General features: G+C 43.3%; 1 protein-coding gene and 1 non-coding gene across 2 annotated transcripts in view; both read left to right on the top strand.

Moving 5' to 3' along the window:
- Positions 1 to 663: 663 nt before the first annotated feature.
- LOC118758036 (U6 spliceosomal RNA) lies at positions 664 to 765 on the top strand. The gene has a single exon (XR_004995497.2). It is a non-coding gene; the product is annotated as a U6 spliceosomal RNA (small nuclear RNA).
- A 7,973-nt stretch (positions 766 to 8,738) lies between these two features.
- The window catches only part of HTR2A (5-hydroxytryptamine receptor 2A), a 57,152-nt gene continuing 41,487 nt past the window's right edge, over positions 8,739 to 24,403 (top strand). The window contains exons 1-2 of the mRNA XM_004577478.2: positions 8,739 to 9,368; positions 12,386 to 12,586. Coding sequence (XP_004577535.2) covers positions 8,957 to 9,368; positions 12,386 to 12,586 — 613 coding nt within the window. The 5' untranslated portion in view covers positions 8,739 to 8,956. The remainder of the gene's footprint in view (positions 9,369 to 12,385; positions 12,587 to 24,403) is intronic.

Raw genomic sequence — 24,403 nt, 5'->3', positions numbered from 1 at the left:
CACTGGTTGGTGACTCCAGTGCATGCCTCCTGCCCTGACAGCGTTTGCATCCCAATTCAAGTGTTCAATACCCTTGACTCAATTCCTGATGTCTGCAACAGAGGCTGCTACTGTCTCATTTTCATTCTGTTTCTTCAACAGTCAGTTGGAATAGAGACCACACTTTCAGACTTCCCCCCTTCTGCCTTGGAACTCCAGTGGTCATATATCCAAGCTCTGGCCAATAAGAACGTGCAGAAGTGTCATGTGACCTAAGAGGGGAAACTTGTCCCTTCCTGCTAGCTGTGTTAGACAGCATGCTGGAGTTCTACTTCCCATCTGTACTGCTTCACAAAGCTTTGCTGCAAGGGTGATAAAACACCCAGACAGTTGCAGTTCCAGAGAACTATCAAGTCAGCCCTGGATCAACTACCTGCAAACACCATGTGGAAAAGGGCAAATTTTTAATGTACTATTACTCAGATTCTTGCCATATGCAATTAAACACAATCCTAATTAGGACAGTAAGATTCATGACAATTTTTTCCATGAAAAAAATTAACCCAGTCTTTCCTTCTTCCAGATGACACTTGATTGTACTTGACACCAAAAACTCAGTGCTGACTTCTCCTTTGTACCCTGACACAACTCTTCCACAACTCCAACTTTAAATATTGAAACATTGTGCTCGCTTCAGCACCACATATACTAAAATTGGAACTATACAGGTAAGATTAGCATGGCCCCTGTGTAGAACACTGAGTACATTATATATGAAGTATATTTCCTAAGTGGTCACAATGTTTGGATATACATAGTGTCAGATCTCTCCCCTATGTCCTACATGGTATTAGCCAGTACCATAGTTAATCCATCAATATTCCACCGAAAAGTTTATATTCCTGAAGTCTTATACTCATTTAGGCTACCAACCACATCAAGTCAACAAGTTCAATTCAGAATCTTGTCCAACTTCATGGTTTTACTCAGCTGAAAACAGTGTTAGACAGAACATTCAATTTACGTTAGGTCAGAACTTTAGCCTAGTGGTAGTTTCAAATGCCCATTTGCCTCACCAAGTACCTGGCCTTGAGTGTCAACTCTACTCCCAATCTTCAGTTTCCTGCCAATATGTACTCTGAAGCAGCAAGTGAAGTCTGACGTAATTGAATCCCTGCCCCATATACAAGAACTTTGATTCCAAGCTCCTGGCTTCAGCCCAGTCACTGAAGAGATTTGTAGCAAAGGAGTGAGAGATAGCAGATAGGAGCTTGTTTGCTTTCAATTGTCTATTGACAATTCATTTGTTAGGACAGGAGTTTGGAACCAAAGTTAAGGCACCATTCAGGACTCTTACTCCATATTTGATTACCTGAGTTTTAATCCTGGCATTACTCTTCATTCCAGCTTCCTGTAATGCATACCATGAAAGGCAGGTGTATGTGGCTCATGCACTTGGCTCCCTGCCACCCACTCTAAGACTTGATTTTCGCCTGGTCCAGCCTTAAGTGTGGCTGGCACTTACGGAGCAAGCCAGCAGGTTAGAGATATTTCAAATTAAGAAAACTAAGTTTTATGAAGTTAAGTACAATTAAACTTTACTGTGAAATAATTAACAATTTAGATTTCAGGACAGGTGTATGGCATACAATACTTTACTTGGGATACCTGCATCCTAAACTGTGGTCCCTAGATCCAAGCCCCAGCTCTGCAAATTCCAGCTTCCAGGGACATGTACCCTGGGAGGCAGCAGTGACTCAAGTGGTTGACTACCTGTCCCTCACATGCAAGATCTAGTTTGAGTTCCAAGACCCTGGCTTTGGTCTGGCAGTTGCAAGCATTTGGGGAGTGAATCAGCAGATTAAAGATCCATCTCTCCACCTTCAAACAAAATCAAAATAACTGTTTTTGTAAGATAGATGCAGTCATTAGCTAATTTCAAATAGTTTCTTTTGATTTAAATCATTGGAACAGAACAAGACAATTCAAGACATTATATATTCCAGGGATATGGTGGCCAAGCAGCCTGGCTTGTCCCAAATCAAAATTGGAGTATTTTGAACAAAGTGGTGGATTTAATAGCATACAGGAAATTCTGAAACTCTTCCTTCATCCTGAAAATACCATTAACATTTATGTTACAGAAATCTCTCAGGGACATGGTCTTAGGAATATGGAGAACCAGACTTCCATCTAGCCACTTTAGAATGAATTAGGTGGGCAACTGAGTAGACTCCTTGTGTCTTGAGAAGTTATAAAACAAGACAACAAAAACTTCTGTTCTTTTGAAGTGCCGATTCCTCACAATTCTAAGCCCTTAAGCAGTTGACTCACAGCAACATGGGTCAATGTCAAACATTCTGTGAAGAAAAAAATCAGACAAAACAGGTATATGAACTACATGTTTCCATTTAAGTGTAAGTACAGAAAGACCAGGAAGGAACTTTACAAGATGTAGGTGCCAGGTATTTGGATTGGGGCAATGACTACTCAAGTTTGTGTTTATCAAGATTCAAACTGAAGTTCCAAAAATATTTATATTTAGGAATGTAAATTAGAACTCACTTTTAAAAGTGTCCACCAGCAAGTGTTCTGAAAGAAGTTCCCTCAGAAATAAATATCTATTGCATGACCTCACAGCCATCAAGGTGCAATGTACCCTGTGTGTATCTTAGTGGAGGCTGCAGTCCACAGGATGTACCAAATTAAACTGCTCAAGACGAAAATTTCCCATACATCTGTTAGGCATTAAAGTTTCAAAAACCTAAACTTCAGTGTAAGAAAAGCTGTGTCACTAGTCATTTAAAAAAAAAAAAACAAGTCACCAATTTACAGCAACCATTTTCAGTGAACACTTCAGATTAAAGTAGTTGTAAATTGTGTTCCAGGTCCAATTAAGTACTGAATTATTGCTGCCCAATGTGTATTTAGTTTGTATATTTGGGTTTGAAATTCCTTCTAGCAGTGGTTAAGCAGAAAAGCTAGTTGTTTATCTTCAAGTACTCAGCAAGGAAACACTCAACATAAGGACAACTGGCCTTTTTGGCCTCTGAGACATTAAACTCACCCAGACGTTTATCAAGACACCAAAACCTACACTTAGAAAGGTAGGTCTGTCTTAGGTTCGACTCAATTTCAGATAGCAGACTTCAATCAAAAACTAAACGATTGAAAATGAAACAGGACTGAATGGGAGGCATCTTTGATTCAATCGTAATGAAGGCCTCAATTGCTCTTAGGAGCTTAAAAAGTAACACAGCCTGAAGGAGTAACCAGACCTTTCTAACTGTACAACAGACCAGTCACTGCATGCCAACTGCCTTAGGAAAGTATGAACATAGGCAAGGTAGTTCTTGGACTAGGAGTAACCGTCACAGAAATCAGCCATCAGCTTCTAATACTTCCAACCACAAGCAGCCTGGTTGTCTCAGCCAGAAGGGACAGCTGGACAATGCATCAGAGTCCACACTAGCAGCTGATGCACATTCCTGTACCACAGAACTGAAAAGGAGCTACCTGACCTGCAATAAATATTCCTAGGCCCAGCACAATGGCTTAGTGGCTATAATCTTTGCTTTCCAAGTACTAGGATCCCATCAGGTGCCAGTTCGTGTCCTGGCTGCTCCACTTCCCATGCAGCTCCCTGCTTGTGGCCTGGGAAGGCAGTAGAGGACAGCCCAAAGCCTTGGGACCCTGAACCCACATGGAGAGACCCAGAAGAAGCTCCTGGCCTCAGACAAGCTCAGCCCAGCCCTTGCAAACACTTGGGGAGTGAACCAGTGGAAAGTCTGTCTTTCTCTAAATCTGCCTTAAAATAAATGTAGGAATATTTTTCTTTTTAGAAGATTCATAGCAAATTCCTATGCTATTAGTGTTACGGTCTCCAGCAGTTCAGGGAGTGTGGAAGCCGTAACTCCCTCACCTTTGTAATCCTTTCTGCCCAACCTATCAGTCAAATCAGTCACCTAGCATCACCTGGAACCTGAGGGGAAAGCAGCATTGCATTGTTATGTCACCACTCCTCTCAAACCTCCACAAGGCCCATGATGAGGGGATCAGTTTCTTGGTCCCATAATCCTGTCACTTTCACACTCCGACCCTAGTCCTCCCAAGTACCCGCTTGCTCTCCCTGCTTCCCACAGACTTTGAGGACAGAGGCAGGTCCTGAGCATGGCCCACATATCTGTTTTCTTCACCCTCTGTTCACTGCTTGGGCGAGTCAGTGAAGATGCAAATGCTAAGGCTTTTCGTATTTCTAATTTGTCTACTTTCACAAGTCCTAGGAAGGGTGAGGCCTAGCAATAATCAAATGTGGGCAGAGAAACCAGGAAAAGGTGTGTGTCTAGGTTGTTCACTGCTTACACGTGTTGGACTAAATTATATTGCCAGGGAAGGTAGAACATAGGTCTTCAGTTTAATGGACTGATTTCACAGAAATGACCATTTCTTCCTCTCATGATTTTGACTGGATTGCCACTGGGACTCTGTTACCTTCTGTCAGATGAATAGTTGCCTAGTAGCTATTAGGAAAGTGGGATTTCCAACATGCTAGTGGTTACTGGATGAGTGCTGACATTGTCAAGCTTGACTAATAAAGACTCCTTGATGCTTCCTAGACTTATCTAGCATGTCATGTCACACCCTGCAATAATGAGTAGACAAGCTCTACTGACTAGCCGTCAGTAGCCAGGTGTCTAGGTTGGGTCCACCTTGCATCTTCCATAAGTTTTCATAACACTGCAGCAAAAAGTCTGTCAGACCACAGAACAAGAAATTTGTTGTCTGATTGTAGCATGCCTAGAAGCTTAACTATCCTTCAAAAGGATGGATAATGTAAGAACAGGCTTAAAGGAACAAAATTAAGTCATTTTCCAACACTAGTGTTTTTCATTACATTTCCTTTTAATCAAAGTAGGATCCCCGAATTACTCAGTTCTAGGTCTCTCCAATTCGTTTAATGTCTAATATTTTAATGAATGTGCATGTCCTGAAGACTTTCCATGAAACGGCTTGGTCTTCAAAGATGACAAAATTCACCATGTAATAAAGACATACGCTATGTGATTGTAAACCACTCACTCATTGAGCAAACGTATGTGAGCACCAATCCTGTTCATCTGAGTAGGAAAGTTTTCACTTGTATGTTCTTGACATACTATGTGATCAATGTTTCAGTAGAAGGCAGCAGAGGCTGGTACTGTTTTGTCCCCACTAGGACACAAAGGCCCACAGCAAGCTTAGAAGTAACCGTGAGAATATGAGACGAGTTTGATGGCTCAATTGGCTTATTCTGTGCCTGCAGCTCTGGCATTCCATTTGGGCATCCGTTTATGTTCTAGCTGATCCACTTTCCATGTAGCTCCCTGCTTATTGCTTGGGAAACCTTGAAGGATGGTGCAAAGCCTTGGGACCCTCCACCCAGGTGAGAGGCTAGGAAGAAGCTTCTGGCTTTGGATCTGCTCAGCTCCAGTCGCTGGTTATTTGGAGGAGTGAGCCAGCAGATGGAAGATCTTTGCCTTTCCTTCTCTGTAAAATCTGCCTGTCAAACAAAAGACTGAGAATATCAGTGACTGAACTAACTAGGTACTTAAATTGTGCTTCACAAATACAAAAATTTGTTCAACTTTCAAATCAGTATTCCAAGGTAGATATTATTGGTAGCTCGTGTTTTAGGAGAAGAAACTTAAATACAGAGATTAAGTAACTTAATGAAGCTCACACAGATAATAAGTGGCAGGTATGCCTGAGCTCTCCACAACAAGTAGGACTTTACCAGACAAGCATGTAGAGGGTGAACACATTCCAAACACTAAAACCCAAGTTTAAACATGCATGAAGTGGCCAGAAACATCCAGGTTCAACCCATCCCATATGTAGGCTCCACATGTCAAGAAAAGCCAGAATACTGACCTGAGAAGTTAGACAAAAGACAGGCAGGTAGAAAGAACTGTGTGTCTCACGAGACAGAACTTGAGACATAGCTATGTTGTCAGTTTTGTTACTTAATAGTATCAGAAGTGTATCAAGGCCAGAGTCCTGGCTGCTTGCAATCAAATTTCCTGTTCGTGTACACCACAGTAGACAGATGATGGATCAAGCAGTCAGGGCCCTGCCATCAACATGGGAGGCTCAGACTGCATTTCTAGCTCCTAGCTTTCATACAACCAGACCCGGTTTGTGGATATTTGGGGAGTCAGTGATACCGAGTCTGTCTCTTTACAGTTCTAATAGAATTGGAAGCGACTAGTACTTGAGATTATCCCCAAAGATAAAGTATTTGATACATGGTCTCATTTTAGCTTCAGACACTCTTGTAATGAAGGTACCACAGATATACCATTGTAAAATGGAGAACTTTGGGCTTTTAAGATTCATTCATTTTTGGTTGAAAGTGAGATTGACAGAGGAGATTGGAGGAAAGTACAAGTCATCTTTCATCTGCCGTTCACTCCTGAACTGGCAACAACACCAGAGCTGAGCTGATCCAAAGCCAGGTGCTTCCTCCAGGTCTCCCATGTGAGTGCAGGAGCACAAGCACTTGGCTCATCTTCCAATTTACCAGGCCAGAAGCAGGGAGCTGTATCAAGCAGAGCAGTTGGGGCATGAAGTACAACCCATTTGACTCCGGCACTGCAGGCAGAGGCCAGCGTAATGTATCACCATGTTGGCCCTGAGAACTCAGCTTTGACAAGACAAAGCCAATTGTTCTGGATCCCACTGCTTATACCTGCAGAGCCAGGATTTAATATCAAGGACCTTTCACTCCTACAACTTTGCTCCCAGCCAACTGATCCTGGGCTCATTGAGTTAAAGAACAGGAAGATCGAACAGGGCAACAGAGTAAGACAAATGCATCAGCCCAGGCAGCGACTGCAACCACCCTCAGCTACTGCAGTGTCAGCTGTGGGCAGAGAACTGTGAGAAACATGTAGCTGGAGGTTTCACTGGGGATTGTACGAGATCCGGCAGCAAAAAGCCAATGTCGTGACCAACAGGCACCTGTGAGAGGAGACAGTGCTTCCACACACCAGTGGATGGCAGTAACCCTAGGGGAGCGAGGGGTGCAAGGGGTGGGGCAAGACGGAGTATGGCAGAAGGTGCCGAGGAGGTCAGGGTCTCCTGGGCTATGCATGGAAACAAAGGGCAGCTGGAAGGGCAGAGCCGGAAGTCAATCACATTGCAAAGGTACAGCTGCCAAGGTGTTGCAGGATTTAGTGGTTAGATTGTCAAGAATCGTGAGAATGAAGAGCAGAAGTAGAGACCCAGAGATCCGAAGGTATCAGCAGGCAACCCCTATCATGCCTCCCAGGTAGGAAAGGCATCTGCCCGATACCCACCTACCAGACACAACTGCTACACAACATCATTTCTGTCAAACCAACTTATTTCTACCCCTTGCTAGGTTTGGGATCGTTTCTGGGCAGTAAAATTTTGCCAAGGAAACAAACTAACCAACTGGTTCTTTTGAAAAAATCTCTTTTCCCCACCCCCCAATTCACCAGGGTTGCTGTCAGATATGCTCGGCCATCTTCAATCCGCTCTGGGCACCAGCTAGCTCTGGCTGGGAGCTCCACCACTCCACTCTCCAGACAGCCCAGTCTGCTGCCTGGTTTCTGCTCTCTAACACCCTTCACCAAACAACACTGCAGAACAGCCAATCTGTCTGTATCGTAAATCTACATTAACAGCCCCGTTTTCAGTTTAAAAGCAATAAACTTCCAACGTTAGCACGTAGCAAGCAAAGGCAAAGAAAAAGCCGCTTTTGTCTGCCCTCACTGTCCATCACTACCTCACAGTTTGTGAGACACACACAGAAGGAGGTCTGCTGAAGTCAAGGAGGCAGCCAAAGGGTTGTTCATCCCCCTGGAAACCAGGAGCCCCTTCCTGCTGACGTCTCTGCCTCTTTTCCAGCCGAGCGACTCTTTGCATGACTTAGGGAGGGGGGTGGCGCTCTGGGAGGAGGTGGCTCAGTGGGTGCGGGCTGAGCCAGCCGCGCAGGGTGGGAGGATCCGCTGAGTGGTGTTGGAGGGCGCCAGCGTGGACCTCACCGTGCTGGAGGCGGCTCCAGTCTCGCATGCAGTTTTGAAAGTCAGCAGAACAGAAATCAAATTACTCTCAGCTGATGCTGGAGGGAGCTGGACCAGAGGAGCTTCATTACTATGCAAGAGAGGCAGCGAGGGAGAGAACAGCCCGGAGTGCCTCCCGTGTGGACCTGGAGGTAATGTAAGTTCTCACACAGCTGTGTTTTATAGCTGTGTCCCTTTTCCGGTAATTATGCTTGGTGGCTACAATGCCATCATTTTGATGAGAATTTCTAGCGGGAAAGTTATCTGCAGCTCTTCAAAGAGGTTTCCTCTTTCCTTAACTAAGCAACCTAGTGCAAGCTGAAATTCCTGAAATTGCTCATTCAGCCCAAGACCGAGAACTGTAACCCGGAGTCCAGCCAGCTACTATGGGATTACCATTGGTTCCGTTTTTATTCCACTTTCTCCAAAGACTTCGTCCACCCCTGCTGTTCTCATCTGCGTGCTTTCTTAATACAGCTGTGACTCAATACAATATGATCAGTACAGCCCACAGAAAGAAAAACAGTTAAACCTGACTCTTAGTAGTCAAAGTACTATTTTTGCCCAGGGTTTCTCCAGCAGCTCACAATTCCGCAACCTTGCCAACTCTGAAACTTTACCATAAAGTTCATTCTGCATCCCCCCCCTTCGCCCTTGTTTTTCTGTCCTTCCTTTGGATTAAAAAGATTAAGGCAAGGGTGGACTCTGCTGAAACCGGCCAGGCAGCTATAGGAAAAGCCACCTCAATCCTTGATTACCGTAATAATGGGAGAGGGGAAGGCAGCCACCGGAGCGCTGCTGGGCGCAGCAGCGTCAGTGTGACAGAGTGCGGGCACAAAGATGAATGGCGAGCACAGGCTGTAACTTGGGAGTCTTTCTACACTTCCTCTGCTGCATGCGGCGGCTCAGACATGGAGATTCTCTGTGAAGAGAACACTTCTTTGAGCTCCACAACCAACTCTTTAGTCCAATTAAGTTATGACACCAGGTTCTACCAGAAAGACTTCACCTCCGGAAAAGCCAACATGTCCGAGGCGTTTAACTGGACGGTGGACTCTGAGAACCGCACCAACCTTTCCTGCGAAGGGTGCCTCTCGCCGCCCTGCTTCCCCTTCCTCCACCTCCAGGAGAAAAACTGGTCAGCCTTGTTGACGGCCATAGTGATCATCCTCACCATTGCCGGGAACATCCTTGTCATCATGGCAGTGTCCCTAGAGAAAAAGCTGCAGAACGCCACCAACTACTTCCTGATGTCACTTGCCATCGCTGACATGCTGCTGGGTTTCCTAGTCATGCCCGTGTCCATGTTAACCATCCTGTACGGTGAGTGGCAGCAGCTTCCCAGCCCGACCCTGGGGCTGCCGAGGTGGAGTATGTGCATGTGTTAGCAGGAAATGGGGCTGGGAACTCATTCAACAGAAGGCTTTGTCTAGAGACCAGGTTGACCATGCTTTATTTTTTTTTTTTGACACTTTTCAGTGGAGTTTCACACACACACACAAAAAATACAGGTAGTCTGATCACTATGGTGCTTTAACATATGCGCATTTTATGTAGGAAATTAGTACTTTCGGACATGTGAATTCTATGTAGAAATGGGAACAAGGCAGTTTTGAATCCACTTCTGTTTGTGCCTTCATACCACCCAGAGGGCCAGCCTGCAGTAGAGAGTAGTTTTATCTTTGTCACACAGTTTTCCGCACTTCTAATGGAGTGGCAAAACCCTTCCCAATTTATAGTGAGAACATTAGTGGTGGAGTAGGGATGGTTACAATATGCAGAGTCCCCCATTAACATAAGTGAATTACTCCCTTTGGCGTCATTGTTCCCTACCCAGAAAAGCTAATTTGAAAACGTGCCTTTGAATTACGCCCTCACTCTTCAAAAAATGCCTCAGTATAAACTCCCTTCTGGATAGAGAACAGTAGGAAACACAGATGCATCTCATTGTCTTCCCCTGCTTGAAACAGGCACACCTCATACACAGTATACACTGTGATGACTTAAGCAGGACAGAGAATGCCAGATTTCCCAGAGAAGGAGAGGCGGGAGGGGAGAGCGAGACACAGCATGAATGAATGAGAGCTGAAACAGCTGACACTGGCACATCACCAGTAATCCAGAGCTCAGGTTGTGAGTGCCATCTTAAAGATGGGATTTTCTTGCCAACTCTGAGAGTAACATTCCACACCCACCCTGTCCTGCATGTGCAGGAAAGCCGGTACCAGTTTGCCCAGAGCTTTTGATATGCTTTACAAGGCCAGCCCCTGCTTAACCATTCAAGTATCAGACCCGAGTTTTTTCGTAAAACTTGCCCGTCATTTCTTAGGCGGAAAGGTCCTCACCGCCTAAACCCCCCCCCCCCTTGGGAAGCCAATTCCTTGGGGTGGCTGATTGTAACCAAAACTACCCCAGGAAGGCAGCGATGACCCCAGAGACACTACCAGCTCGGGGTGCAAGGGCGCCCCCTTGCGGCAGCCGCTCAGCGCTCAGGCTGCTGCTGCTAAGGTCCGGCCCCTTCCTGGGACCCCAGAGCCACCCCTGCCAGGGAAATGTCCCCTTCCCCTTCCTTATCTGGGGCCGGAGGCCTGAGGCCCCAGTTTACATGTTGACATCAACACACAACAGCCACTGCCGACTTCCCCTCTGAGCACTGCAAAAGGAAAGTTTCTTTTAATTCGACTGCTTTGCAAATATTGCAACTGAATGGGACCTCATCAAGCTTGTATCCTGCACCCTTTGTCTAAATAACCCTGTGCAAGTTTGTGGTACTGAATAGAATGACATGGAGCCTGGGTTTCATCTGTCTGCAGCACAATGGAAGAGTGTGCTTGATCGTTTTCCTTCTCACATGCAGGCAGAGCTAACACCATTGCTTTTGCTATGATAGCTAATTAAAGTCCAAACAGTCTTTGATTCCCTTCCAAAACACCCGTCAAGGCAGGGTCACTTTGCTCACCATCTATGAAGCATAGTCCACTTCAACAGCAAGTGAGCCATCATGCCCTAATAATGGAGTTGTCTAAGGAGCTTTAGTGTTTTAGTGCTTGCAATACGCCTCTGCCTGCCCTCCAGAAGTAATGATTTCATTGTACTAGGTCGGGCTGTGGGCATAAGAACCTACCCGAGAATTGTCCATGGACTCCAAACTGCAGCTGTACCTGAGAAGCACTGTCGTAACAGCCATTCTCAACATGTGGTCCGAGTCAGTTGACATTACCTGGGAACCTGCTATAAATGCCTATCCTTAGGCCCACCCCAGCCTAACCAGTTCAGAAAACCTGAGCCAAGAAAAATAGTCAGTTTCAACCCTCTGGGAGGCGGTTGCTCACTCGTGTAACAACTGCCCCTCCAAAGCAGCTCAGTACAAATCACCTGTGCTTTTGATTTTTCCACTCAAAGTTTAAGTTTAATGCTACAGTATCATTAGATAACGCATCTCTTGTTCTTCGGAACAAAACATTCCCATTCTGGATTTTTAACCTTTCAGCTATCCACTTCCATCACTGCATAGTAACTCATATTTGGCAAAGAGGTGATACATAACCTTGGACACCTACAATCCAGTTAAAGTGGCAGTACAGTAAGAAAGTGTACCTAAATGGAAGATGCCAGAGCATACAGATGTTTAGCTAAACCCAACTGTTGCGATTTGTTTGAAATGCAGAGTTAGAAACCAAGAGAAAGAGGTAAGTCGAACTTGGCATATGCTGTTAAGCATCTGAGGACAGCATTATGGTGTAGTGAGTTAAGCCACTGTAGCGCCAGCATTGTAGTTTGAGTCCCAGCTCTCTGCATCATAAGTGGAAAAGCAATGTGTGAAGTAGTGAAGCATGGCCAAATACTAGAGCTCCTGTTCCCCTGTGGGAGATCCAGAAGTTGTTCCTGATCTCAGCTTGGTCTAGTCTCAGCCTTTGTGCCCAACTCAACTTCAGCTTGGCCCAGCTCAGGCCATTGTGGATACCTAGGGAAGTAAAACAGCAAATGCAAAATGTCTGGTTCTCCCTGTCACTTTCAAATAAATGAAATCTCAAACATGTAAACTAGGGGGGTTGCCCCAGGAGGAGGGGGGTTGCCCCAGGAGGAGGAGCTCAAAGTTTTCTACCATGCACTGACAGAATTGCAGATACTAGAAATTTCTCGACCCAATACTCGTAAGCAGTGCACTCTTGCCCCAGAGAAGAGCAGTTCATAGGAGACTGCTGAAACATTGAAAATTCCTTGCATCACCATTCACTGCCACCCCGTCCTTCCCTGGCACTAACTGCTGTCACGGGGTGTGGCTCACATGTACCGAGAAGCACCAGGCTGCTTCCTGACAGTGCCCTTCTGCATCACAGGGTACAGGTGGCCTCTGCCCAGCAAGCTGTGTGCTGTCTGGATTTACCTGGACGTGCTCTTCTCCACGGCCTCCATCATGCACCTCTGCGCCATCTCGCTTGACCGCTACGTGGCCATCCAGAACCCCATTCACCACAGCCGCTTCAACTCCAGAACAAAGGCCTTTCTGAAAATCATCGCGGTTTGGACCATCTCTGTAGGTGAGTGGAAGTGGATTCCACTGACCTTGACACGACCGTGTGCACTTTCCAGAGACCTGCCCTGTTTTGTTGCACTGAAACCTGATGTGGCCAATGTGTTACTGACACAAGATATGTCCCAGCCTAGTAGCAGTCACAGGTGCTTTAGGAAAGAGCCTACTTGCATCACTGCCTGCCAATATGAATTTGCATTGCTTTGCATAGATAGAAATACCAGTAGGGTCAAAATCAGGGAGAGTAATACTGTTCTCCCCAGCTAACTTCCAAGGTCACAAACACGGAATTTCCCAGAGAACTCAATTTTCCATCATCAATGGACCTGTCATCAGTGCCAGGATACAGATTCCATACTCAAGAAACTTCTATGTCTTAAGATCTAGGAAAACATCTCAAGTGAACAGACGCTAGAACCTTCAAGGCAGAACAGATGATGTGCAACAAGTCACAAAGCGTGCTTAGGGTGAGTGCACTTAAGTGTGCCCAAGTCACTGTGGCCCTTCCTCATGCTGGACACCACACCCTAGATTAGTCAACCACTTCAACTAGGCTGATTATGCATACTGTATCACCTCCCAGCACTGATCTCCTCACACACCCTATAGGTCAGGAAAACCCAGGGGATGGCTCCCAGAGGGACATGCCTCAAGCAGCTGAGTCAGTTATGTGCATCACCCCTACAGGGCTAGCTTGTCAAAGACTTTGAAATTTGTAAGTCTCAAACTTTCCAGGTAATAAATGCTGCTGTAACTGAAGGCCACTTGACCAGACAGTTGCCCCTTGCAGTTTGAGATGGTTCCAGGACCACCCCTTCAGATACTGAAACATGTAGATAGTCAAGTCTTTGCAAAATAGTATCAAGGCAAACTGAATGAGTATTTAAAATGCCACTGGTATTTGCAAATAACCTGTATACATTGTCCCATGCACTTTAAATCTTCTCTGCTGATAACTCAATGTAAAAGTATGTTAAAACTTACGCTGCATCATTTAGACATTAAGACTTAGCAGATGCAATTTTTTCCAAGAACTTCCAGTTCTCAATTTAATCTGCAGGTGTAGATCGCACGAGCATGAAGGGCTGACTATATCCATTAACATGAGAGGACTTACAGGGTGGGGAGCAAGCGGAAATCAAGGCCTTGTGTGAGTCTATCAGATTGGTAATAAGAATGCCAATCCTTAACACAAAATTTGGCTTCCATTGTTTCCATTACTGTTAAAGATGTGAAGAGGCACTTTTAAGATTATCTCCATTCTATAGATGAAGAAACCTGGATTCACAGAGTGATGTGAACTTTGTAGCACCCACAGCATGGAAGTCATTGTAAGAATATTGTTCGATTATGATGGGAACAACAAGTTACACTTGTGTGATCTCTAGGAATTTTACAAGTCTGTATTTGATTGTGAATGTCACTCATTGGAAGTACACAGAATACCCTACTGTGTTTCTGATGCAGTAGGAATCCGGAGTACGGAAGGTTCATGGTTCGCAGGGTCCTATATCTCCCGTGAGCAACCAGGTGCGGACTCGGAGCTTCAGGCATCAATCCCTGTTCTTTCTACTGGATTTAGCCAACTTCTCTACGTAAGGAGGTTTTTCTGCAAGAACATGTTTATGGTTTCTGAACTTGTACATTCTTGGTCTTATGATCCAAGGAGTGACAGTAAAGCGACAGCTTTTCACAGTCCCAGCTACATAGAAACTCTTGGAAAAGTGAGTCAGTAAGGTACAGCCTGGGTGGAGGACTAGGCTAGATTAGTAGCAGGGGGAAATGGGAGCAGGAGAGGGTCAAGGGTGGCAGAAATGAAGCAAACTGCTTCACACATTTACTGCAGTTCTAACCCCCTAGACTGCCGCGCTACTGATACAAGCTGCAACAAGCAGGCACTGTTTTTATACTCAGCAATTCCCCATCCTAGTGCAGATCCTCTACAGCCAACACTCATTAGGCTCTATCCAAGCACCAACCCCAGACCTGGCAGTGTACAGAACATCAGTCCACAGAAAAATCAGCTGCAGAGAAAGTGTTACATGAGATGACATCACTCATCTAGGAGTCAATCCAGGTCATGAACCCCAAAACCCACACCCTGTCTGCCATAGAAGGCAAGCTGCCACTGGCTGGTTCTGGCTATCACCCTGGGAGACTGTCAGGCTAGAGTGGTTGCATGGGTGCTAGCCAAAGTCACTGTTCAGTGAACAAAACTGACTGCCTATCTGCTATGTGCTTGGCACTGCATCTTGTAACAAAACAGGCATTCAGCAAGCTGAGTGTGCTTGAAGGCAGGTGAAGAAAGCTAAGAAAAATGGATATTTTACATCCCATGTGCCAGAAGTATGCAAGCTTCATGGCTGATGGGGTAGATAAGTTGTGAATATAAGAAAAATTCAATTGAAGAAACAAACAGGCTCAGTACATGTATTTTGGGGAGGTTTTTAAATAGAATCACAGTAGTTAACACCTTTCACCTTAACCAGTTCAACTTTGTTTTTCTGGGATCTAAGCATATTTTTTTCATTAATTATTTCGCATTATGTGACAGTTTCATAGGCTCTGGGAATCCCCCCACCCCTCCCCACGCCCCCTCCCCCGGGTGGATTCCTCCACCTTGATGCAGTATTACAGTTCAAATTCAATCAAGATTCTTTCCTCGCAAACATATACCAAGCATGGAGTCCAGCTACTTATTGTCCAGATGGGTTGAACAGTTTCTTGGGGAGATCATTTCCAGTCCGAAGTTAGAGCTGGTATATCATCATCACAGTCAATTAAGAGTCCCAATATAACATCAACAGCAATTTGCAATATTATGGAATTGACATGGTTTTGAGTAACCAGTATGTTAAAAAAAAAAAAAAGCAAGTCCTAACCACAACCTATGATTAGCTCACTGACATTTCAATTTTAGTTTATATATAGGACCAGCTGCTATATACCTTAAAATGGCTATAAGGTACCATTCAGCCGTCTCGTGTCTATTTCATTTTCGTATTTAGCCATTTGTTGTGTTGAAGTACAATTCTGCTGATCTTGCAGATTTTAGCATAATCTAGACTGGCTTGTAACTCTAACAAGACATTTGTCGACATTTAAGGTGCAGAACATTTTTTTGGGGTGGGGGTGTGCAGGAAAATCCCCAACACCAGGGTGAGGAGTGACTAATCTTTGTGTCCCACCCAGCGAGGAATGAGCCAATCCACGCCAGCTCTTTCCTGTCAGATTCAAAGCTCTACTTCTTGTTGTTTGTCTATTTATTTTAGGTTTTTTTAGTTTGTATGATTGTTTGCTATGAGGGGTTTTCGAAGCAATCCCGATGGTCATTGCAAGGGAGGGGGGGTCCAGAGGTGGAGCCAGGCTCGGACCAGAGAAAGCTCTCCTCCCTGGTCCCGAAGGACATTTATTGTTCTTCTGTTTCTGCGGACCGCTCAGGGCTTCTGGTTGTCATTCTGATGACGTTGGTTTCTGCACGGTAGTGTTTGGACTTCTTCCATCCCCTGTGGAAGCTCCGGTTGGGGGTGGGTGACCTCAGAGTACTCAGCCTCCGAGGGCATCCAATTCCCTGTGGCCTCCTTGGCAGTTGGGATATAGTCCTTGTTGCTCGTATTAATAGTTTGTGGTGAAGGTCTGGGAGTCTTCATGGTTGGGATCCAAGCTTCCTCCTTACCACCTGCTCCACTCTGGAGTGCCCCCCTGCTCCACGCACATGACCTCCTGTTAAGAGGTTGTCAGGATCGCACCCGATTCCCCCCTCATGCATTGGTATAGTAGTTTTACTATTGTTTAGTGCTGCTTTGAGTCTGTTGTCTATGAATTACCAGATTTGATCTTGATAGGCTATATTGTACTTTTTCCTCTTTTTATGGTCTAAGCATATTTTAAGGACACTATTCCAGTGTTGTGCTCCTTATGCTGCCTATAGAAATGAATGTAACTACGCTTGCATGTCCACTGTCCTATTTCTTCTAGTCCCTTCCCTCACCACTGTTTGTCATTCAACATTTTAAGATTTCATGAAAAATTGAGATCGTGCATATCTGACATTTCACTATAATGCCTTCAAGGTTCATCTGTCACAAATGAAAAGCTTTAATGCACAGACATTTCTGATCCAACGTGTTCTTGTCAAGCAACTTTTCCAGCTTTTCCCAGCATCTGTAATATAATCACTTCTTCCCCTTTATTTTATCAATGTTTTGTGAATTTCTCTGTATCAAGCTGTCCTTGAAGTCCTGGCATATAATTATGATCATACATCAGATTAGGATGATTTTTCTGTTAGCACGTACAGATTTTCACTTTCTGGCTTCATTTGGATAAACTTGATATCCATCCACAAAATCCTTCCCCTGTCCCCATCAAGGAACTGAAATAGAAATTTATTTTTTTTTTCATTCAAGGATTAGTTGGAAAGCAAATGACAGGGAAACGAAGATTTTCTTGGGGCAGGGCCCGACCACATCCAACAACTTGATCCCAAAATCCCTTCTGGGCAACAGGGGTCCAAGTATGTGGACCACCTTCCATTGCTTTCTTTAGTACATTAAAAACCTGGATCAGAGGCAGAGCAAATGGGACTCCCATCAGCCCTGTAATATAGGACTACTGGTATTGTAAGCATTGGCTTGACACAAAAAACTATAAAGTCAGCCCTTCAATTTTTGCAAGACTAAAGAACAATCTATCTCTCACTCTAATGCTTTCCTATTATGTAATTTACTTGAAAGGCAAAGAGAACAGTTAAAGAGTTATTGGAGATAGGTATCAGTTCACTCTCCAAATGCCTGAAATAACTGGGATCCAGGGCTAGACAGAAGCCAGCTTTCCCACTGGAGTGTCAGACTCTAAAATACTTGAGCCATCTCCTGCTACCTCCCAGCATGCATTATCAGCATGAACAAGGAGTAGAGCTTGAACTCATACCCAGGCTCTGAGATCTGAAACAGGCTTCCGTAGCAATACCTTACCCACTGGGTCTAGGGCCACTCCTCTGTTCTTTGCTTTCTAGATTAATCAGGGACATCAAGTATTCTTAGGTCCTCTTTCATGCAGAAGACTGACTTTTTGACACTATCAGGTCAAAAAAGTCAAACACAGCATTTTAGAGCATACTATTTATATCCACATTATGTTTTTGGAAAACAAAAATAAGCACAGAGTATCATTTCAACTGTTGGATTTAATCATATGTGTCTGATTTTCTGTTCATGGATTTCCCCACCTGTGATTTTGCTTTTCATTATTCTTTCCAGTAGAACTTTTTCTTGCCTCTAAGTGTATTTTCTGCTCAAGGTTCATGGACACTTTTTCATCCCTATTTTAAAGGTGCTATTTCAGAGTTCTAATTTATGCTTCTTCTTTGCTTGTATCTTAGTCTTGTTCTGTGGCAACCACTACTTGTCAACATTTGCCATGCTACAATTTTTCACTTTAGCAGTTTTCCTGTGATGTCTAGGGTGGGTCATTTTTAATCTTTAACAGGCTTGTATTGGTTAAGTTTTTGGTATACGTGTTGCCTCTTTGGGAAAACTCTTGACCATTATTTCTTTAAATACTGCATTGGTCCTATTCCGGCAAACCTTCATTTATGGAAGCTTGAGGTCCCATATTTTGTATCAGTGTGTTTTCTACCTACTTCTCCCTATCTTGTTTTAGAATGGATAGCTTAATTGATATGTTTATTGTGTACCTTTTATTAATCCTATCAAAGGCTATTTCTAATTTTATTTGTCTGTCTAGCACAGTCTTAACTTCAGGCACAATTAGTTCATTTTTCTTGGGTTGTTCTGTGGACTCTTGTAATTAAGAAGGAAAAGCTAATCACGGGTATGTGAACTACAGGGAACTTTCCTAGGTTTTCCTGAATTCTATTTTCCTGATTTGCATTTTCAGTTGAATATCGGGCACTGTAAGAACCACTTAAGTGCTCTGTCAGTGTGATCTTTTTCCAGAGAAGATTCCCATAGCAGGTGGAATCCAAATTCTTTTAAATGGGTTTTTCAGGATCTATCCATTTTTACCTTTATAGGGTCAGATGTGTTCCTTCTTGATCAGATAGAAGCCTGGTGTGTTAGTGTGAGGTGCTCTGAGATCTTTTAGCATCTGTTCAAGTCAACAGGTTATGTTTTTCACAGATAAAATTCTAGTATGACCATACTACAAGTCCACCCTTCCATCTTTAGCTTTTGCAGACATGATTTTACTTTGTAGTCAGACTTAAAGCACCCACTTGAGCTACATTTTTTACATCCTTGGCACCATGTCACTTCTAATTCTACATAGCTACTGAACGTAGTAGTCAGCCCATAACAAGTAGCTGGAGTATATACAAGTAATTAGTACAATACCGTTTTCATCTACAAACAGCAGCTCACTATCATTTCCCTATTCAATCTTAGTACCAATTCCTGGGTCTTTGTCCCCCAAACTTTTGAATTAGATCTTCCACATAAAGAAAAACCAGAATCCATATTTTAAAAAAGCCAATTATAAAGCTGGTGTGGCCAGAATCAATAAGCAAAGTCAAAAATGTTTGTAGTATGTATCAATAAAGAGGTTGTTTTTTGTTTTTTTTTTTGTTTTGTTTTGTTTTGCATCAAAATGTGTTAATGCCGGGGCTCGGCAGTGTGGTCTAGTGGCTAAGGTCCTCGCCTTGATCCCATATGGCTGCTGGTTCTAATCCCGGCGGCTCCACTTCCTCTCTGTCTATCCTCCTCTCGGTATATCTGACTTTGTAATAAAAATAAAATCAAAATAAATCTTGAAAAAAAATGTGTTAATGCCTAAAACACTAACACTCCACTCAAAGAACAGGCAATTCACAGAAGCAGAATCTGGAGATAAACCTCGTTTAATAGTCATGGAAACAATTTAGAACAGTAGCACTTTTCTCCTGTATGACTGCCCCAGCAGATGTGAGAATACCCAACACTGTTCCGGAGTTGGTACAGTGGGTAGTCTCACCTGCTTCTGTGTATCTGCATTGCTTATTCTCAGATAATGCAAAGGGCATGAAAGTTACGTCTACTAATCCCACTAGAGAATCTATTCATGGAAGTGTACTTAAGAATCTTTAATACACTGAAAATATTTTGTGAACAGCAGCAAAGCAAGATTGTGTTGCAGTTCGGGTGTACTGGTTTAGTCCAAGAAAATATTTTGTATATTGTATTTTAACTGGTCTTAAAGTATGGGGAAGCACATGTGAAGAAATTCAGGGTGCTGTGTGCTTTCAACAGTATGGGTGTACCTCTGTTATGTTTCAAACCATTCAAAGACTTTACAATTAGGAAACAGATTATCTTTTCTTTACAATTTAGAAGTTCTACAGATGGGTGTGAGACTTAGGAAGTGTTTTAGATGACCGAACACTTTGAGTGTTGGGGCTGGTGTTGGAGCACATCAGCTTGAACCACTGTTTGAAACACCAACATGCCTGCTGAATTCTGATAGGAGTTCCACCTGCTCCACTCCCAACCAAGGTCCCTGCTAGTGTGCCTGGAAAAGCAGCAAAGAATGACGCAACTACTTGGGATCCTTCCACGCCTATAGGGGGCCTAGGTGAAGTTTTGAGCTCCTGGCTGTGGCAAGGAAAGGAAATGGGGGCATTCTGGAGGAGTTTGGCAGATAGAAGATCTGTCACTCTGGTTTCTAAATGCATCTAAAAAAGTGAAACTCTTCCATCTGTCGTGTAAGAGAAAACTAGCCAATATAAGGTTTGCTATCTGCCGTATGGTGATTTTGGTAACTGCAGAGATTACTCAAGTTCATGGCACTAGATATTGCTGATACTCACTGCATTTCCTCCTCAGTTCCTGCAATCAGCATGGTTATTTGTTTTGCTGCTCACCAAGGCTTCTGTCTAATTTTTAGAGCGATCATATTTATAAATCAGTTGTGTTTTTCCCCTTGTGAGCCTCTCTAAGTAGCAATGACAAAGAACTGAACCATTCTATTAAGAATGATCCTGGAAATCTCTGCAGATTATTTTCCCTTCAAAAGCTTAATTCCAATGCTTAGGGAAAAGTGTGACTTCACCATAATCTATGGAGCAAGCACATCATTTCTACCTGATCGCCTGCTAATGCCACCGGAGAGAAAGGTTTTACATTATTTCTCAATTGTTTATAGATGAAGTGTGTATCAAAATGAAAAATGAGTACTTGTACATTGTCGTAATCTCACAAAGACAGTGCTGTCATTAGTTCATTTGAGAGATGTATTTGTAGCTCATGGGGCAACTCTGAGTTATCACGGATCTAAATTGATTTTTCCCCCTCAAGGCCAAGTGTGTCCACGTGTTTTCTGTATTATTTCTGAAGCAGGAAAAATTCTAAGCTGTGCTACATTTCCTTGGGGCTTTAACCCTCACAGCTTGACCAAAGATTATGAACCTAGAAACCTTGGTCACCAGACCCAACTTAACTAGCTTCCTACAGTACATTTGCACATTTAAATACTGTCACTGTAGCTTTAATTTATGCTGTGGGATTTTTAGCATTTTCATGTTTGAAGACATTTGTATTGTCTTCTGTATTTGGCTGCTCATGGGTTCCCACTGTCGAATTTCATGACCTGAAACAGTCTCCGACTAGATGGGTCTACCCTTTAACCTGTGACCTTGGCCTAGTTATGTATCTTTCCTTCTCTGGTGCCTGGAAGTAAGATGGATGTAGCTATATATACAAAAAAAATTCAGAACATTGATGAGAAAATAATTAAAAGTAATTCAGTGGGTAAAAAATGAGCATTTCTCTGTATAATATTCATTTTCTACCAACTCCATACATTACGGGTATGTAAAATGGGTAAAACAGCACTAGGTAAGTTTCTAACGTTTTAACTTTCTGTAGTCTTAGATTTTTCCAATAAGTGATGAAGGTTAACTCTTCACCTGTATTATCAATATCCTCAATTCTCTCAATTCACTATTTTCCTGTTTTTACATCATCTCCTATGCATTCTCTTTCATGGCTTCTAACTCTTTAGATACCCACAGAACCTTTCCCATGACAAAGCTGCAAAGGAACCCTTCCTATGGGTTTAGTACCTGTATATTTACTTACATAACCATTGAAACACTTTCCATTTGCTTGTGCTCTAGTTTCATTGTTCTACATTGACACCTGTTATCCCAGCACCTGGGATTTGTATGCCACCCTGGTCTTCTAAATTCATTGGGATCTATACTCTTATGTACTGATTTGCTTACAACACTGCTAATTGCGGATAAATTTAAGGTTGCCTTAAGTTAACTCCATTGTTTCCACACTTCCTTATTCTCATTCAAGCTTAAGAAGTAAACCTTTGTCTAGTTGTAGGGCGGGAAACTGGAGAGAAAACTGTATGAACTTTACACCCATTTTAGATGGCATATTTTTGTACTTTGTCCTTTATTTCTTATATATTCATAATGCAAATGCTGTTTGGAATAAAGCTGATGCATAACACTTAGATTAAATTTAAACTCTTGTGAAAAATTGCATGGTACAAGTTTGATCCCTAGGCAGTGATATTCAAGTACCTATGTTAGTGTTCTTAGGATATGTATTCTTGGAGGAAAAAAGTACTTCAACAAAGTCAACCAAACAAAATACCCCAAACCAGATAGTGTTCCATTGGCAGTAATACTGCAGCACATTCCTAGTTCCATTGACTCAAGCAAGATTGAGGAATTCATTTGGGATTCAGTTTTCTGGGATCTTTCAGATTAGTTTACTCCTTTAAAGAACTATAAATATCCTAGGAGTAAATTCCAGAGACTTTAGCATCCAGATCAGAAAGGGCTTTGGGTATCCTGTTCTTGCTGCCATTCCTCGATCATATAGTGGGTTGGCATCTACCAGCATACAACACTAAATTTGTGAAACACTTGTCAAATCATTTCTATCACTTTCTGTCCTTGGAGGGGAAGAACGAAGATTTCAAAATTCCTCTCGTCCCTTCCCAACACATCACACCTCCCCAGAGGTCCAAGGGAGAAATTTGAATACCGTTCCAGTTGTGGGTGAGTAGGTTACTATCCAGGATTGTGAAGATGCTCACAGCCACAATAAGAAGGTGGTCTCTGTTCCTGCAGTACAGCAGCAGCAGAGTTGCCAAGTAGCCAGCCATGCTGTCATTGCCAGAAAGAAAAGCTACTCAGAGGCACCATTTGGCTCTCAAGTACAGTGACTCTTCCTCCACTATTTCCATGGGAGTACAAGAATTTATGGAGGCATCATGTCCAGCTAGCCCTAGTTATGCCTAGAAGTCAAAATGGTTGAAAGATATCACAAATTCCTACTTAGCACATTCTTTGTTGTCTTTCCAGTAACAAACCCATATGTAGGAAGCCCTCTAATCCCAAGCTGCTCCAAGCCTGGCAGAGTACTAGCCAACATCTCTGCATGGTCACCTCAACACAGTACTGATTAGCATCATTGTCCGTGGCCACTAGGAACTAGTGCAACAGCAGCAGACTATGAAATAGTAGTATGTTATACTTTGGTTACTCAGTTGACTTGACCTCACATGTGGACTTTTTCCTCATTATGCTCTCTAAAAGAGAAGTACGGCAGAGAAATGGAGTGTTTGCTGTTTCTGCCCATCCGTATACTTCCTCTATCAGGAACCCATTTGGTTTTAGGGTTTCTGATTTCTCCCAATTATCCATTCATCCATCCTAGTATATCGTAGAAATCATCAAGCCACAAGCTAATGGAGGATCATATAATGGAGTGGTTATCATCAGCACCTTTGGTTTTCTGCTCCTTCACTGGCTCAAGGAAATCCCAACTCTAGTGGTTCTAACAACCAGCCCTAACTATAGTTGCAGCCTGGGAACTCAGAACCAGCAGAAAAATAGCTTGCCCCCTCCTGGGGATTGGGCAGCACTACCTCCTGGCATTTCCAACCTCATCTGGATTGTTGTCAACACTCACAAATTTCCGAATGTGCTTTAGTGGGATTTTCCATATAACTCTTGCCTATTTATGTTCTCTTCAACCTTGAATTACCCTTCTGTCAACAGGAGCTTGTCCTGTTCTCCCTTAAGAAAATGCAACCCAGTCACAATTCGTTTCCGCTTTATTACTAGATCCATGTTCTTCCACACTTTTAGATCTACCTCTAGTTTTTCCTAAGGAATCTTCTTCCCAGAGATCTTTCCAATGCATGGTATTTGCCCCCACTATCACCTTTAAGAGTCTTTGTGTTTCCCACTTTTCCACTTCCCATTTGTGCCAGAAAATAGTATCTGGCCAGAATCTCATTCCCTTTTATTGCTCTTCAAAGTCATCAATGCCCCAATCATTCAACTGAATCCAAAAGATGACTTCTATGTTGGTGAGGTACTCAACACATGGATGTGTTCTGTGATTTAATACTTAGAACTAAAGGATGCAACATGAAGTTACCCTTCTTCAAACCCTGCCCCTCTAGATCAATGCTTTGTCTTTGTACCAACCATAAATTAGGCTGTTAACTCTTCAGCGCAGAGAGTAAGTGCTAGAGCAGCACAGCCAAGTGAAACCTCCTGCCCTCAACCCTTCAAGGCTGCCCCCAAGTCCTCTTGCATACTCTATCCTTTGATATGTTAGCATTTCAAGCAGTTTCCTTAAAACCCAGTTACCATTTGCTGCCAACTTTACTTTCTAGCCCTTCAGATTTTAGCTTCTCTCAATCAGATCCTATCTGCTATCTTTGAGATCCCAGTGTCATTTTTCATATAGAAATGAAGCAATCTTCTCGGGAATTGGAAATTGTTCTATTCATATGTAATCATAGAATTTTAGGAGTCAAGTACCACAAATCTGTTCTCAGAGGATACTTTGGC

The sequence above is a fragment of the Ochotona princeps genome, chromosome 12 (assembly GCF_030435755.1).
Source record: "Ochotona princeps isolate mOchPri1 chromosome 12, mOchPri1.hap1, whole genome shotgun sequence".
Lineage (NCBI taxonomy): Eukaryota > Metazoa > Chordata > Mammalia > Lagomorpha > Ochotonidae > Ochotona > Ochotona princeps.
Note: the sequence above shows the minus strand (reverse complement) of the source record. Positions and strands in the feature narration are given on the sequence as shown.